At 42.5% G+C, this 15852-nt stretch overlaps 1 protein-coding gene across 6 annotated transcripts in view; it reads left to right on the forward strand.

Moving 5' to 3' along the window:
- The first annotated feature begins 2760 nt into the window (after positions 1–2760).
- Positions 2761–15852, forward strand: part of LOC106582397 (protein Aster-A) — a 36787-nt gene continuing 23695 nt past the window's right edge. Inside the window, exons 1-5 of one of the 6 annotated variants that reach the window (XM_045703629.1) lie at positions 2761–3095; positions 3229–3326; positions 3751–3917; positions 6871–7978; positions 15551–15776. In XM_045703629.1, the coding sequence (XP_045559585.1) occupies positions 7506–7978; positions 15551–15776 (699 nt within the window). In that variant the 5' untranslated portion in view covers positions 2761–3095; positions 3229–3326; positions 3751–3917; positions 6871–7505. Of the gene's footprint in view, positions 3096–3228; positions 3327–3750; positions 3918–4108; positions 5234–6870; positions 7979–12139; positions 12599–14572; positions 15283–15550; positions 15777–15852 lie in introns of those variants that run through there. The other 5 variants (XM_014165474.2, XM_014165501.2, XM_014165516.2 and 2 more) reach the window with 5 other exon arrangements.

Here is a 15852-nt window from a genome sequence, read left to right on the forward strand (position 1 = left end):
GGGAAAACTTACCACAAAGACCAGGAGTGTCTATAACTGTTGTGTCATTTTTCTTCCAGAATTCTTGCCAGCAAATTAATAGAATAAAATTCACCACTTTTTTATTTTCTTTCTTTACTCCCCACAAGTTTCTTCTTACATGAAATGGAGTGAACTAATTTCCAATAGGTTGCTATGTTGTTAACTTCACTATTGTGAATCAATATTTTTCTACCTTCTTCAGGCAAGTTCTGATCTCCGCTTAATCAGAGTTGGTTTGACATTTCCAATTGATAACTGTTCAGATAAAAACGTATTGAAGTTTATGTATGATCTCTATCAATTAATCTGTGTCCATTACCTATTAATTTGCTTCAAACTACGAGAATAATAAAAATACAGAAGCTATCGATGCAGTTTTCAGCCTACACTTTAGTCTACACAGTATGAGTTCGTATTTTACGATGGTATTTTTAGACCGTGTAAATTCATGCCTGTCTTGAATGTCCAACAGTTTTAGCGCGCCAAGGTGAAAGATGAGAAGTTAAAATCAATGTACATGTCACATGCGTCGATGAAAGGTGACCAAAACGCAGCGGGTATAGTGCTCATCTTCGTGTATTTATTAAGAGAGAGTGAACACTTAAACAAAAATAACAAACGACAATCAACAGTTCTGTAAGGTACACCAACTATACAGAAAGCAACCACCCACAAACCCAAAGGAAAAAACAGGCTGCCTAAGTATGGCTTCCAATCAGAGACAAAGAAAAACACCTGCCTCTGATTGGGAACCATTTTAGGCCAAACATGGAAAAAGAAAGTGACGTCACCCGATTCAAACGCTATTAGCGCGCACCACCGCTAACTAACTAGTCATTTCACATCGGTTACATCTTCCACCAAAAATGGGGTTGAGTGTAACCGATGTGAAATGGACAGTTAGTTAGCGGTGGTGCGCACTAATAGTGTTTCAATCGGGTGACGTCACTCGCTCTGAGACCTTAAGTAGGATTTCCCCTTGCTCTGCCAGGTGTCACGGTTTTTGTGGCGCGATGGGTAACGATGCTTCGTGGGTGTCAGTTGTTAGTGTGTGCAGAGGGTTCCTGGTTCAAGCCCAGGTTGGGGCGAGGAGAGGGACGGAAGTTACACTGTTACACACGCACCATTTAAGCTTTGTCTTAACGCTAAGGTAGGCTAATGTGATTAACATGAGGTTGTAAGGTAAGTAACAAAAACTTTTCCCAGCACATAGACATATCTGATATGGGCAGGAAGCTTAAACTAATTTCAAAGATGATGGTACAAAAATACAGGTTTTTTTCTTGGTATTATCTTTTACCAGATCTAATGTTTTATATTCTCTTAAATTAATTTCACATTCCCACAAACTTCAAATCGTATCAAGAATTTGCATATCCTTGCTTCAGGTCCCGAGCTACAGGCAGTTAGATTTGGGATTTTATTTCAGGCGAAAATGGAAAAAAAAAAGGGTTCGATCCTTATGAGGTATTTAACGAGCAACCGATTCTTATTTTATCCATCAATTAAATTGTTATTTGTTTGGATTCTTTCAGTGGCCTAACGTTTTGATTGAATGGTCTGTCAATGATGGTTTTAATCTCTGAGAATAGATGGACCCTATAGGCAATAACAAAATTGCAGTTGTAATGCACATTGTCCAATTAACAGTTTGGTTATGAAGGATGATTATTTTGAGAAACATGTTGTCCACACTCTAAATGTAGAGAAAAAAATAAATAAGTATTCAGTTTAATATCACTGACCAGGAAATGTGAAATAATATCAAATTTGTTAAGCAAATGAGGCAAGAGAAAGACATGCGTATGTGTATTCAAATGTGTGCCTGTGTATAGTTTGCTTATAGGACACACATGATGCACAACTCGACAATGTTCCAGAATATCAAACCATCCGTTAATGTATTTGTCATTGTTGGCCTTTCCTATTAGTGTCAGAATTGGGATGGAAAATGAAGTTATTAAATTCTATTGTATTCTATTTCTAATAACTCCCTTGGCAAAGCTAACTTTTTTTCAACTGTCAGTCTGATGCACAGGAAGGGTTGACTCAGCATCAACAAGACGTATCAGATGTCCTCAGATATCTTTTATCAGGATTCTGAAGCTCATTCAATGCCAAATGACTTGGAAACACAAGGCTATTGCAATAGAAGGCAAGGTCAACAAAACAGATGACTGAAGGATAAAATAATGACAAAAAGACCCAAGGAGCAGATAGCCTACGAGGATCTAATAACATGCTGTTCATCACCTCTTTACCTTGTCTGTATGTACACATGTCTACCTCACATGTTTTCAAATGTATTTGTTATGTGATGAAATCTCAGCTGGTTAATGAAATGTGCTCTACTGATGTACAGTAATTTGATATGCACAGTAACAAGAGATGCAATTAATCTCTGGCAGGGAATGTCTAGGTCTTGTTTGTATGTTCTGGATGTCTAGGACATTCTCATGTGATGCAACCACACACGCGCGCGCACACACACACACGCACACACACACACACACACACACACAGGTATACTTAGGCCTTGAGGGTTGACAACTTTAAAGCTTTAAAACAAATATTGACTCATGATAAACACAGTTACAGTTGCGTATGAAACTGATGCCTGTTGATGTAGAGGGGGGGGGGCATCCATTTGTTATGTTGCTTTCACCACTCCTGTATAGGACACACACCTCCCCTCTCTTTATTCCAAACCACACATGCTGGTGTTTTTTTATTTTTAGCCCAGATCGGGTTTCTAGTTCCCCATTCTGCGAAGGGAAGCGTTCAGCAACACATCTCTCTGTGACGTGAAGTGGTTGGCGCAGGCATAAACTCAGATTCTCGTTGAGTCGTTGGCACCATGGAACTGGAGCTGTCCAAGTGTTTATAACAGGATGTAATTACCATGAAGCGCAAAGATGTAAATCAAAGAGGGAATTCTGAAAATGCTAAGTAATTGCGACCAGTATTGGCTATTCTCCGGGATAATTGTCTTGTGAAATAGTCTGAAACTGAAGCTCGAGTGAAACTAATAAAAACCTGTGAGAGGAGCAGCTTTTACCAGCAACATTATTCAGGTATGGACGTATAATAGTGTGATAGATTTGTTTCATTTGGTTTATTTATCATATTAAATGTAACAAACGAACATACCAACGTATTTTATTGATTAGACTATTGATTTGATCTTTCTATGCATTTTACTTATAGCCCTGTAGGCCACCTGTCCCTGAAGTATCAATCATGATGTAGACATACTGTAGACTGAGCAGTCTATTTCGTCAAAAACTTTATCACACGTTTTTGAGGTAACTTCTAAGACAGCTTTACTTATTTGTCACGTTATAGCCTAGTTACACATGCACTTATACAATATAGGCCTACACAGAAACGAGGGTAAGCAGAGAGACCATATTGAATTTACTTATGTAAATGAATATTGTCATGTGCATGAACACTGTCCATGTCTCTGCCCCTGTCTAGATGCCATACACGAACATTGACCTGTTGACCATTGCACTGTCATAGTAACCTAAATATTATACCTTTATATCATACATCTTTTTCGGCTACTAAAATGATTATTATTAATTATTATTGTTATTATTATTATTATGTATTATTAGTATACAAATAGGTAACTGTATTGTGTCTGTTGTCTTTCTGATATAATGTCCAAGTGGTGAAACCAAATTCTCTTGTTCCTTGTCAATATCCCCTTCTTGCTTTCAGTCTTCTTCCAGAACAAGGTGACCTGTCCTTCGCCCAGCGCCAGCAGCCGCGAAGTATTCGACTATATGGATAAAGTATCTCTCAGCTCCGCCCGAAATTATCAGTTACAGCTCAGAGAGAGTAGCCGATAGCAGCAATGGTGGGCCAGTGTGACCTACCTCATAAAGGTGAGACCCGGCCTAATAAACCTATATTAATCCATAATACCAAGGTTGTTTCATAGTAATTTAAATATCTGTATTTAGTTGTACTTTTCCTGTGTGAAGTTTCAAGCGTGGTTAAGTCCATCATTTTGCACAACATTATTGTGACTGCACATATTTGAATCACAAGAGGGCGCAACAAGTCTATTCCTGCCCTTCTATACATTTCTATATGCATTATTGGACTTGGTTTAAACAGCTCCCATGGTATTAAGTCATTAATTGAGAGGCATTACAGAATGACAGGTTGTTGTGGGCGCTATCCATGCGATTTATATTCTAGTGTTTATCGTTGAGATTGCGTTGATTCAGTAACCTGTGGCTGAATAAAGTTTCACCGTTTTAAGCCCGCCCTACTAGGATATAGCTTCGTCTGATTCGCTTAAAGTGCTTCCCATCATCATGAGAACCCGTTATTTCTCCTCCAGCGTTCTTATCACCAGACTGCACCACAAGTTTTGGGGTTTGGGTTATAATTAAAAATGATTACGGAACAATGTATTATTATTTAGCAATATTTTAACGCATTTAGAGAAACATCAACCCAGAGTTAGATATTTTTGTTGGTCTGGAACATAATGTTACATTTTAGAAGTAGTCAGGGAATATACTAATATACATGACTGTTGATGCCCCCCTCTTCAAAGTTTTTGTTTGGCTCTGTTGAGATTCTGCTTTTCGGTTCGATCGATTTCTGTCTTGCAGAAGTTATTTAGCCAACAACTTAAGTGCTAGACACAAAAATGGGAAACATTAAAGTTTCCCATGTAAGACTCATCATCGATGTTTAAGCCAACAAGATAAAAGCACAAGAAATACCAGCAAGCAATGTAGGTAGCGTTAGCAAGCCAGTTAACGTCAGACCATCAGCCAGCAGACAACGAACCGCGTTACCCGGTGCTTAGCTAGCTGGCTTACGACGGCGTTAGTATAACTAGTTAAGGGTGTTGTTGTTGTTAGCTAGCCAACAGTTAGCTCGCTTCAACTAGGCAAATGTCAGAATAAACAATACATTGACTGCTTCTATGTTCCACCAGTAGCTAGCTACGTGTATAGCCAGAAAGTTTGGGTAGCTAACTAGCTATCTTGTCAGTCAGGTCTCTGTCGGCTAGCTGCCTGCTGTGTTGGCAGCAGGAGTGGAGGGTTTTACTTCTCAAAAGGATGCTGCTAATGGGATCCTGTGAAAAAGTGGATTTTAATATCGCTCCTCGCACAGTCGCTCGGCTTGTCTTCGAAGCCGAGCAAGATAATCGAAATGGGGGAAATTCATCAAATGGGAGGTAGGACTGAATGCAACGGTTAACCGTTTAAAGTTTGTGTTGTGCAATCAATCAAATGTATTTACAAACCCCTTTTTGCATCAGCAGATGCCTAAACCCCCAAACAGCAAGCAAATAAGATGTAGAAGCACGTTGTTGGCAACTTCCTCAGAGGCTCTGAAGATATTGAAAGCTTGGCAAGCCAGTTAGCTAGGCTAATTTTAGCTAACTAGTTACAATACTAATGTATTTTTATTGTACCGACCAAAGACTAGTTGGCTAACTAGACAGACTATTGAATACAGACTGGATACCGTTACTGTATTGAAACCCGTTTGAAGTTGTGAATATTAGCAACCCAACTGTTACCCAACAGACTTGTTGTCATCAATGCCATGATCCTATTTTACCCATGCATTTGTGTCATCATGACTTTTAAGACTGGAGCCAGGTTAGTATTGCACCTACAGAAGCATGATTTGGGGAAGTCCTTGCTGCTGATCGTTTAATGCCCACCTGAATCTCTGGTGTGTTTTATTGCTAGTTTACAAGATATGGCTGTGTGTGAAGTAAAGATGGAGAGGGTCACACGAGTATTACCATTGAGTACTCTGAGCAAACAAGAGCATGCCAAGATTTATCTTGTGCAAACAGAAGAGCAAATACACTGTAGGGCTTGGGCCTTGACTTCAACAGGTGCCTGCATTGAATTGGTCAAAAGCAGCTAGACAATATATACACACACATTATCATGTCTGACAATATGATGTATGTTCGGCATCATCAGTGCTGGCCATGACTGACTGGCTGAGATAGTTGATTTGGCTTTGTCGATTAAAATTGCTCCACCATTTCCAGGTTTCCTCATTTCAGTTTGTGACAAAACAAGCGATTTATAGTGTAGAGAATCATTGTACCATCTAAACCGCTGTGAAATATTTTTTCCATAATCAAAAAATGTTGTATTTTCAGCTGTTTTGAAGCTGGTGCACAAAACTGGGAAGCATAGAAATAGCACACATAGGATGTCTAAGAAACAGTAGATCTGTTCTGTGATTTTTGTCTGGTCGCCCAAAAAGTTACATATTGCAGCTTTAAGAATGAAAAGAAGGGATGTTAATGTGGTTGAGCTGGACCTTGAGATTTGAAGGAGGGGAGATGTTGACGTGTTGTTGGTGTTTGAGCTGATCTTTGAGATGGGATAAAGGATTGTTGTACGTATTGTATATGTTTTTTGTTTTTAAAAAGTGCTTGAATAGCTTGATCTCTCCATTTGACTCCCAAGTGCGCGCTATAATCACTTTTACTGACTTAATACCAGAAGGGAGCAAACCTACAAAATCTGTCTAACAGCAATTTCCAACCAAACAATGCATCAAAAGCAATCAGACACCACTGATATTGGACACGGAATACATAACTTCCATCGATCTGTCTCTCTGATGATCAATAATTCACAAGCAGTCTGTGTCATGCAGTACTTCCTGATGCCATTTGAGGTCAGATCACAAAACCAATCGAAATAGACACCAACATGTATCAAAGTAACTGGGATCATCTTTTGTCCAGAAACTGATTTTCTACGATGTTAGTTTTTTTTCTGTCTATTAAGGGAGAATTAGACTGTTAGCCAATACTACAGTCTCTCTTCTCCTCAGCCCCCTGCCACAGCCGGACATAGATCGTTATCTCTCCCACTGCAAGTTCAACTGTTGCTATGATGAGACCAATTGTGAAACTGCACGCCCTGTGAACTTGGCTCAAGGTAAGAGGGAGAGCAGGCACATCGAAGGAGAGACGGAGACATCGGACAGAGGGAGAGTTGCAGAAGAAGAGGAAGTGAGGAACAAACCTACAGACGACTGACAAAAAGAGGCAAAGAAGCCCTACGCACAGAGCATGAGGTGGAGAGTTGGGAAAGATTAGAGAAGAAGACTGCATTGTATTAAATTCAATGAGGGCCCCACCCTGGCTGCAACATTATTGACTAAAATTAGCGGGTGAAGCCAACGGCTGTAACCTAGTGTAGTACTGTCATGCCCTACATTACCATGGAGAATAAAACCTGCCTTCCATAATGGGATCTTTCATACTGCACCATCTGGATGTCTCTGGAAACATGAGGTACATTCACAAATGTTAGCCTAGCTGGTCTAGGACCAGTCCACAATTGATTTGTACCAAAATGCTGTGATCGGATCTCAGACCGACTTCCTCAACATCCTGACTTGGTGTCAGCATCATTCATCGGAGTGTTTTGAAGTAAAACAATTGGTCTGAAGAAGCTCTGAGAATGATGACCATGTCTGTGCTGGCCACCACCGGACCAGAAAGCGGCGGCTCCATGACCCAGCTCGTCCCCATCCCCACGCTGAACATCCTCCCCCCGTCCTCAGACACCGATGCCTGGTCTCGCTCTCCCAGCCCTCGGCCTCCCCGCCGCCACCGGTGCTCCCGCCCCCACCGGAGCAGAGCCCGGACCAAGAAGAGGAGCGATGGAGAACAAGAGGAGTCACCCAAACCCCGGTGGGACGGCACTGAGGAGGAGGGGAGGGTGAAGGGGAGCGCTGCCCAAAGAAGCCCCTCACTTCTCCCTTCAGCCCTCTTGCCCCCCCACGTGGATGACGCGGTCCTGGGCCCTTCCCTGGACCTCTTGCTACCCCCGTCGTCTCGCACCTCCTGGTCATGTAGCTCGTCTCCCGGCCGGCGTTCACGCTGGTCCCTCAGGAGTCTGCTCAGCAGGGAGTCTGACTGGGACAGCTGCAGGTCAGTGCTCTGCGCTCTATCTCTCTCCTCTCTAGGACAGGCAGGCAGCCAGAGGCCTCAGGTTCCCTGCAGACTCCCTTCAGAACCCCCTCAAGGCCCTCCCATCTAGGGATGGGCTCAGTTATCTGCTAGCTGCAGGACTTTGGTTCATGGCCTAGTCATGTACTGAATCAGGAAACTGTAACTTAAGGCACTTAGTGCATTTTATGTCTAAGCATTAGGCTAAATGATCATTCACATGCAACATACTTCACTGATATTACATTAGATAAGATGAGACTATGTTGTCACAGATAAAAGATGTCACTGTTGTTTGACAGCGACTGGAGTTTTCTGTAATGGCACACCACAAGCCAACTATTTGGAAAGGGCACAGCAGACAGGGCTTATTGGTTAAGCACTAAAACCGCGGAGGGCAGATTATGCTGTTAAAGTCCTGGTGAACTCCAATCTGGGTTATATCACAGTTTGATTTTCTCAGGCAGGCAGAGGAACATGTTCATCATGCTCTTATAGTATTTCAGAGAACAAAACCATTAGCCCATGTCACAATATTAAAGGTGCTTCCTCACAATAATTGAAGTAAGCCTGCATCTTAAATTCTATTCTAGAGAAATTGTAACATTTTGAGAGAGGAAGAGAAATAAGCATATGAAGACAAAGGCATGAGGCTGAAAAGAGAGTAGGCTAAATGAAATGTTAGGGAAAACGAGAGGTCTATCTGTTGTAGCTGAGAGAGAGAGAGACCTCCGCTTGGTCAGTCACAAGGAGCAGGGAGGTGGGTTTGTGTGCACCGCTCATCCTGCTTAGAATGCATGACATCACCGCCGGCCAATAGGAGCCCACGCTTCGTCTGATGATGTCACCTCCGTCCAATGGGAGGGGGTGCTGCATAGCCCGCAGTGTCCTCGGTGGGCCTGTTAAAGAGCCATCCAGGCAGGCAGAGCGTGTTCCTCTCTCCGCTCCATATGAACAGCTGTGCCCTTGTCCTGTTCATTTACCAACCAGTTTTATTGACCCAGTTTTTGTTTTGTTGAATGAAACATATTACTTAGATAGACCTCTGACATTATTTTACAGCTCCTTAATGATACTGCCTGTATTTTCTATGTAAGGTGGTTAAATCTATATTAATTAGTTGAAACAATAACAAAGCGGCCACCCCGCGTCTGTTTTGGTAAAAAGCTAAGGGATGGGCCTGGATAAATGTAACCACTTTGAAATTCATAGACCGAGCTATGGATATAAGGACTGACCATCAATGCTGTCAAAATAATCGTTTTTGCTTTTACATTGTTTACAGTAAAAAAATGTGGTACGCCAGTTGAACTAAGCTCATAAGTTATCGTCAAGAATCAATGGCTATATATAATTAATTCAATGCTTAATCGATGATTTCATTGATCATTGAATCATTCATTCAGAAATTAAGTTTAAAAAATGGATGTAGCAACTAAGGATTCCAGTTTTAAGCAAGGGCTTTGTTTATCTACAGTACACACATCATACTTATCTATGCACTTCTCCCGTTGTCTGAATGTTGCCATTGTCAAATGATATACCACTGTTTGACAATGCATTAGGTTCTGAGTGAATCCTTTTCTAGATGCAGTCAGAGCATCAGGCAGGTAATACAGTGAGAAACGAGAGTGCTGGTGGTATTCATATATAAAACAGGAAAGGCCATGGCTGTGAATGATAAAGTCATCTTGTCATCAACACTTCATTGATCAAGTTGTTGTGAAATCCAGGCATTTTCTGTTTCGTTCCGGTGTTTTGTAACACCAGCCGACCGTCTCTGATGTTTGAGACGACACGTGAAATTATTAGGCCTGAGACTATTTGGACTCGTTCCCATTTAGCCTGGACGCGTTAATACAATGAGGCACAGTATTCTTATATCATTAAAACACTAGTCAGTTCATTTCATGTCTTTGGTTACCATTGTTTTTGTCCTGTTGCATGAAATAAACCCACAGTGTAGATGAGAATAATTGACCATTTGACAGCCACACCCTGACGAGAACGGATGATTAAGGCCAATGAAGGCGTTTTAGATATGGTTAGGCTAATGACTTCTGCGTGGTCGCTGTGGGGGTCTCAACAGACGGCTGATTTCCATGGGGATCTGAATAACGATTTGCATTGGAAGAACATGGAAGGATTCCAATGCAAATAATGAGTTTTAATACAGTCGAGTATTCTGGGGTGTTTTAGTTGATTTGAATGAGAGGCCAACAACTCGTGTGCGAAGCAGTCTGACGTGGAGAAATGCGAGATATGTTATGCCAGGCATGTTCCTACAAGATGCTGTGTAGCCACATCTCCCAGTCATTCTATTGTAGAGACTTGGTAGTTAGGCTAAATATTAGCCTTAGTCTACTAAGGTGATATTACCTCTGCCTTAAACCTCAGATAGGCTACATAGTCTATAGGCTCCTTTTGGCTGACTCCAACACTTTGTTGGTTGGGGACAGCTGTGTTGTGTGTTTTATCTATAAGAGATCAAGTTGGATTCCTCAAAAAGCACCTTTCCGTGGTGATCAAACCTCAGTCACTTGCGCAACACTGAACGCACAACACTGACCGCACAACTGTCTAAGCAGTAGCAGAATTGTAGTCTGAGCGACGGCGCGGCAACCTCTTCCAATATAAGGCTAGTAAACGGCCTTGCAAGTAGCCAACAGTTCTGTGTTAGGCTGTCAGGTCTCAACACCACAGTCATGAAATCAGTTAACATCTTAAAGATTGCACTTCCTTTGGCGGTTTAACAGAGTGTTCATGTAAGACCAACATGACGTGTACCATGTCTCCATAACCTGTTAGGTGACAGTAATATGGTGGGTGGGGGAGGGGTTCATCTTTCCTCCAGCTCCACCACTGTTGAATGCACACTTGGTGCTGAACAACTAAAAGCATCACATTTAAAAAGTAGGTTAGGCATATGTTCTTTATCCTTGGGCTGTTTTTTTTTGCGAACAGGTCATCAAACATTACTTGCAGACTGGGGTTAAATTAACTGAGGTGAAGGGAAAACAACTATCTTGTACATGTCCTCCCTGTCTGTTAAGGCCTGACCTGCTTGGCAGACGGATATCTAATTGAGTAATTGGCGTTGACCCCCCCCCCACCTCTCCAATTCACCTCTCTGCTGGCCACATAATCCCATTTGATAATCCACCGACACACAAAAACAACTGCAGATCAATTGTCTGCAGGCCAAGCCATTGTGTCTCTCTGTAGCCTATATTTGAGGTGTTTGGTGTCGCCCCCAGTTCATCATATTTCTGTTTGGATTAACGTTGACTAATTGAGTTTTGCTTCAGGTCTCCCACTCAGCAGAAGGCTGCCTCAGCCATTTTTTTTCTGCTAGATAGTTTGGAACGGTGCCTCACCTGAAAATGTGCTGAGCACAGGCCTAAAACACCACTCAGCTAATTAGCCCAACGAACATTGATCTCTCCCCATTGACGTTGTGCAACCACTGCTCTCTGGTAATAAGTGACTTTCTGTTGAATGTGCCGGGGACCAGATTCTTCTCCACTCTTTATTTTTCTCTCTCTGTCTAAGCATGTTCTTGTTCTTTCTCTTGCTCCCTTCTTCATCCCCGCCTGCCCTATGAATGGAAGAGATTACAGTAGGCACTCCTGTACCTCAGAAAAGCAGATTACAGAGAGAGGGAGGGAGCGCGCAAGAGAAGGGGGGGGGATCTGCATAGCATGGATTATGATGTATTCTACTCAGTGGGTCTCTAATCCAGAGATGGACAGAGCGATTGTGGGTTGAACGACTGGGTGGGCTTCGGTCAGGATAATTACAGTCGGTGTGATAAACCATGTTAGCAAACGGCTGTGATATTTTATTACACCATGTTAGGCCTATATTTATATAATCTGTCTACAACTGGCCCTAATTCATGTTTGCATTTACTCTTTCATAACCTTTCCCAGTACTGTCTTTATATTGATTTTAAAATAACTCAAGTCTTCTAAAAACCTATTTTATTTGAATCCCCCAGTTCAACGCTACACTCGTAGAAAAAAAAAAGGTTCCAAAATGGTTCTTTGGCTGTCCAGGTAAAACTCTTTTGGGTTCCATGTAGAATCCTCTGCGGGAAGGGTTCTACATGGAACCAAAAGGGTTATACCTACAAGGGTTCTCTGAAGAACCCTTTTAGGTTCTAGATGGCACCTAGTTATTTTTTTTTCTTCCCAAGAGTGCACTGCTACTATACATCCGTGCATGGCCTCTTGTGCCTGTGCCTCCACCTCCCCCCTCTCTCTGCTGCCTGTGTGTTCAGTACGGATTACTTATGGGCGCAGCTTGTCAACGCTAGTTTGCCCAGACACGGAGTAGGAGACTGGTTGAGGTCGCGCTACCTGCCTGGATGCGAGGGAAGGATGTTGGTGATGGGGAAGTGAAACAGGTCGCACATGAAGTGCTCTTTTCTATTCGGGGACCCCTGTGCGTTTTTATATCCGACAAAACAGACATCGGGATGGACAGTGTAGCGTCGGCTGGCTCGGCGCAGTGCACACAGGACCGGTGCCCTAGTGATACAGATACTATGAAGCAGCGTGTGGACATCACGTCCAAATTTAAAACACCTCATGACATGGAGTAAGTGGCAAAATGATTATTTACGTAATGGGGCTGTCTGCCCTCCAAATGGAAAAATTTCGCCTGTTTGTCCTCGTATTTAAATGCATTTCATAAAGGTGTAGGCTGCACTCGTATCCATGTGGTTGGGAAACTGGGAGGTCAGTGATTGCCTGTTTGAAAGATGGGCTGGTAGAAAGGATATGAACGTCGTTTGATTCGAATGGCCATTTCGGCACCGTGTCTGCTGTAATTGTGCGTCTATAGCAGTCTGAAATCAGCGACCTAATTTGGCTAATTTCTGACAGCATCTGTTATTGTGCTTGTATAACTCATACTTCCCTAGACAGTGCGATTTCACGGAGTTACATTCTAACCATGTCGTTGTTTACGTTCTGTTGTCTGACGGGCGCTGTGAATGGCGGTGGCGTTGATTTTGCGCCTGACTGTCATGTGCTTGGATGAAAGTCGTCTTCTGAAAACAGCTCTAAACAAAATATATGCAATATTGTGGTAGTTCCATTTGACAGTCGTTTGCATCTCTACATTGCATGATTTGTGATTTAGTTTGTAAACTCACTGACAGATTGATGCTGTCCGGGTCGGTCACACCAGTGACGTTTTGAAGGGTCACACCCCATATAATTAGAATACCAGAAAAGACATGAACCTTCTTATGATAAGATAAACTTAAACCATTTTGGTCAGGGGGTTGGGTCAACCATGGCTTGCCATTTCTGTGATAAGATATTATTTAAAATAAGGAATTTGAAGGATTGATCTGCACTGTATGTTAGCTAGCTAGCCAGTCAGCCTTTTTTTTAGAGGAATGATTCCATTCATTTGTCAAGTCAACTGCCAATATTGTAACATCCCATTCACACAGTGCAATCAATCCACAGCCATACACTGTCTGAAATCAGTTGATGATAGGATTTAGACAAGTTGTAAATGTAACAAGTAGGCCTACTGATATTGTATCATATAATAGCACTCTCAGCTTTCCAGGAAAACACACATTTCTACATTTATGTTCTGTTTGTATATATTTTAGAGGCGATTTATACAAAAAATGTGCATAAAACCTTTTATAAACGAATTATATGACAATTCTCACACAATTTCTGATATCACATACCTTTTTATTTTCCTGCATAAGGAAAATTAGGATTATGCCTCTACTGCCATTAATTCCAATTAGACTGGTTTGGAATTCTCCCTGACCAATATGGCTGCCATTTTCCATTCTGGAACTTTGTGTTCAATTATATATCTCCTCTAGTAATTTAGTAGGATCTCTATGGGACACTGTCCCAGACTGAACACAACAACAAGCCTATTAGTGTAGGTGGGTAGGCCTGTATGCGGTTATAATTAGCCCTACTGTACTTTGACTGTGCGCACAATTTAGTTGCAATGATGTCACTGAATCCTCACCCACCTGTACTGTACTGCAGGGTTTCCCAAACTTGGTCTCCCCCCCCCCAGCACTACACAGCTGATTCAAATAATCAACGCTTGATGATGAGTTGGTTATTTGAATCAGCTGTGTAGTGCTAGGGCTAAAACCAAAACGTGCACCCAGGGTGGGCCCCAGGACTGAGTTTGGGGAAACTGTACTGTACATGGATAAAGTGCTTTGAGATCATTTCTGAATGCACAAATCTGGCAGCAGGCATCACCCCAAGTGTTGGCTCATTCCTATGATTTCATTATTCAGAATCACAGCTACTATTGGGTTTTTTCTTCACAAGGGGGCTGTTACCTTGGCGATAATGCTGATATTAACCCCTACTCCCCCCCCCCACCTTTGGTCACCACGACAACCGGCAATTGGACTAGTGTGGTTTCAATGCATTTTGGCAGTAATGAGAGAAGAGTTGGAGGACAGAGCCGAGGAAAGGGAAGGGAGACTGCAAGGGAGAAGGGGAAGCTGACTGAACTGAGACTACGGATAGAAAAAAAAACACTGGGGGGGAAAAGAAGAGGGGAACACTGAAGAGAGAGAGAGAGAGAGAGAGAGAGAGAGAGAGATGGGGTGACCAATATGATCTAGAGGTTGGTGTATAAATGCTTGTGGCTGTATACAGTGGAGTGATTACTCAGTGTCGGTGTGTGGGCTATGAGTTATTGTTTGAGAATAACAAAATTATCAAATGAGCTCACACAAGTAGACCACAGTGTCCGTTGAAAGAGACTGTTTTTGTGTGTTAATAGCTCGTTAGTACGATATGATTCTGAGAGTCAAAACAGAAGGCGGTTGTCAGTTTTCACCGAACTGCAAATGAAGCGCAAGTCTGCAACCATGGAAACTTTTTTATGATGGCATCAATATAGCCATTTTTACGGGGCCATGACCTGAACTCTGAACATGAGATGCACATATTATGACAGCAATATAGGTTTGACCTTGTCTTTGAGTTCAGAATGTCTGCTTTCACTAGAAGGAAGACAACAGGTGTGTAGTATGCTTACACAACCATGCTACCTTGATAAAAGTGCTCTTAATAAAAACCTCCATTGAATATTTTCTGCCCTAATGTGTTTCTCATGTAGGCGTATTCATTCTTGCTCAAGTGCCTTGGAAATAAGATCAATTGAGCAACAGCCCCCACCTACTGTACTATTACCAAGCTGTGCTTCTTTTCATTTATGTTGATGGTAGAGGAAGGATCCACAAGGTTCATACCACTGCACTGCCACAGGTAGGATATCTAGGCTATATAGGAATGGACAGTGTCTGACCGCTCTAATTGCCACCAATCAGTTGGGAGAAAGGTTAGAGTTAGTGGTTGGTGATTGTGTGTTTTTAGCTAAATACAAAAGCACAGTTCTTCCATCCTTTCCGGCATGGCCAGATGGGCTTAACTACTTACATCTTTGGCCACTGAAATCTTGAGGATGACATGAATATGAATGTCTGTACTCTTTCCCTTAGCCTACCACTAATCTCTTCTATCTCTCTCTCTTTAGTACCGCCAGTAACTCTCCGCGCAGCACCCCTGGCAGCTCCCCCTCTCTGCGCCGCCGGGTGCTGGGGGGTAGTGGTGGGGGCGGAAGCAGGACCAGTGACGCGGAGGGTGGCCCGGGGGAGCGCAGCGGGGAAAGGAGAGGTTCGGACAGCCCCCTGCTCTCCTCCTCCTCTGCCGCCGCCTCCGCTTACCCAATCGCCTCGCGCCATTTCAGCCGCAATGCCAAGGTAACGGTGCCCCGTCTCATGCCACTCTCTCATTTTGTTATGTCAACAATATACCGGGGCCATATTCCGTAGGAAA

Source organism: Salmo salar, chromosome ssa02 (genome assembly GCF_905237065.1).
Source record: "Salmo salar chromosome ssa02, Ssal_v3.1, whole genome shotgun sequence".
NCBI lineage: Eukaryota > Metazoa > Chordata > Actinopteri > Salmoniformes > Salmonidae > Salmo > Salmo salar.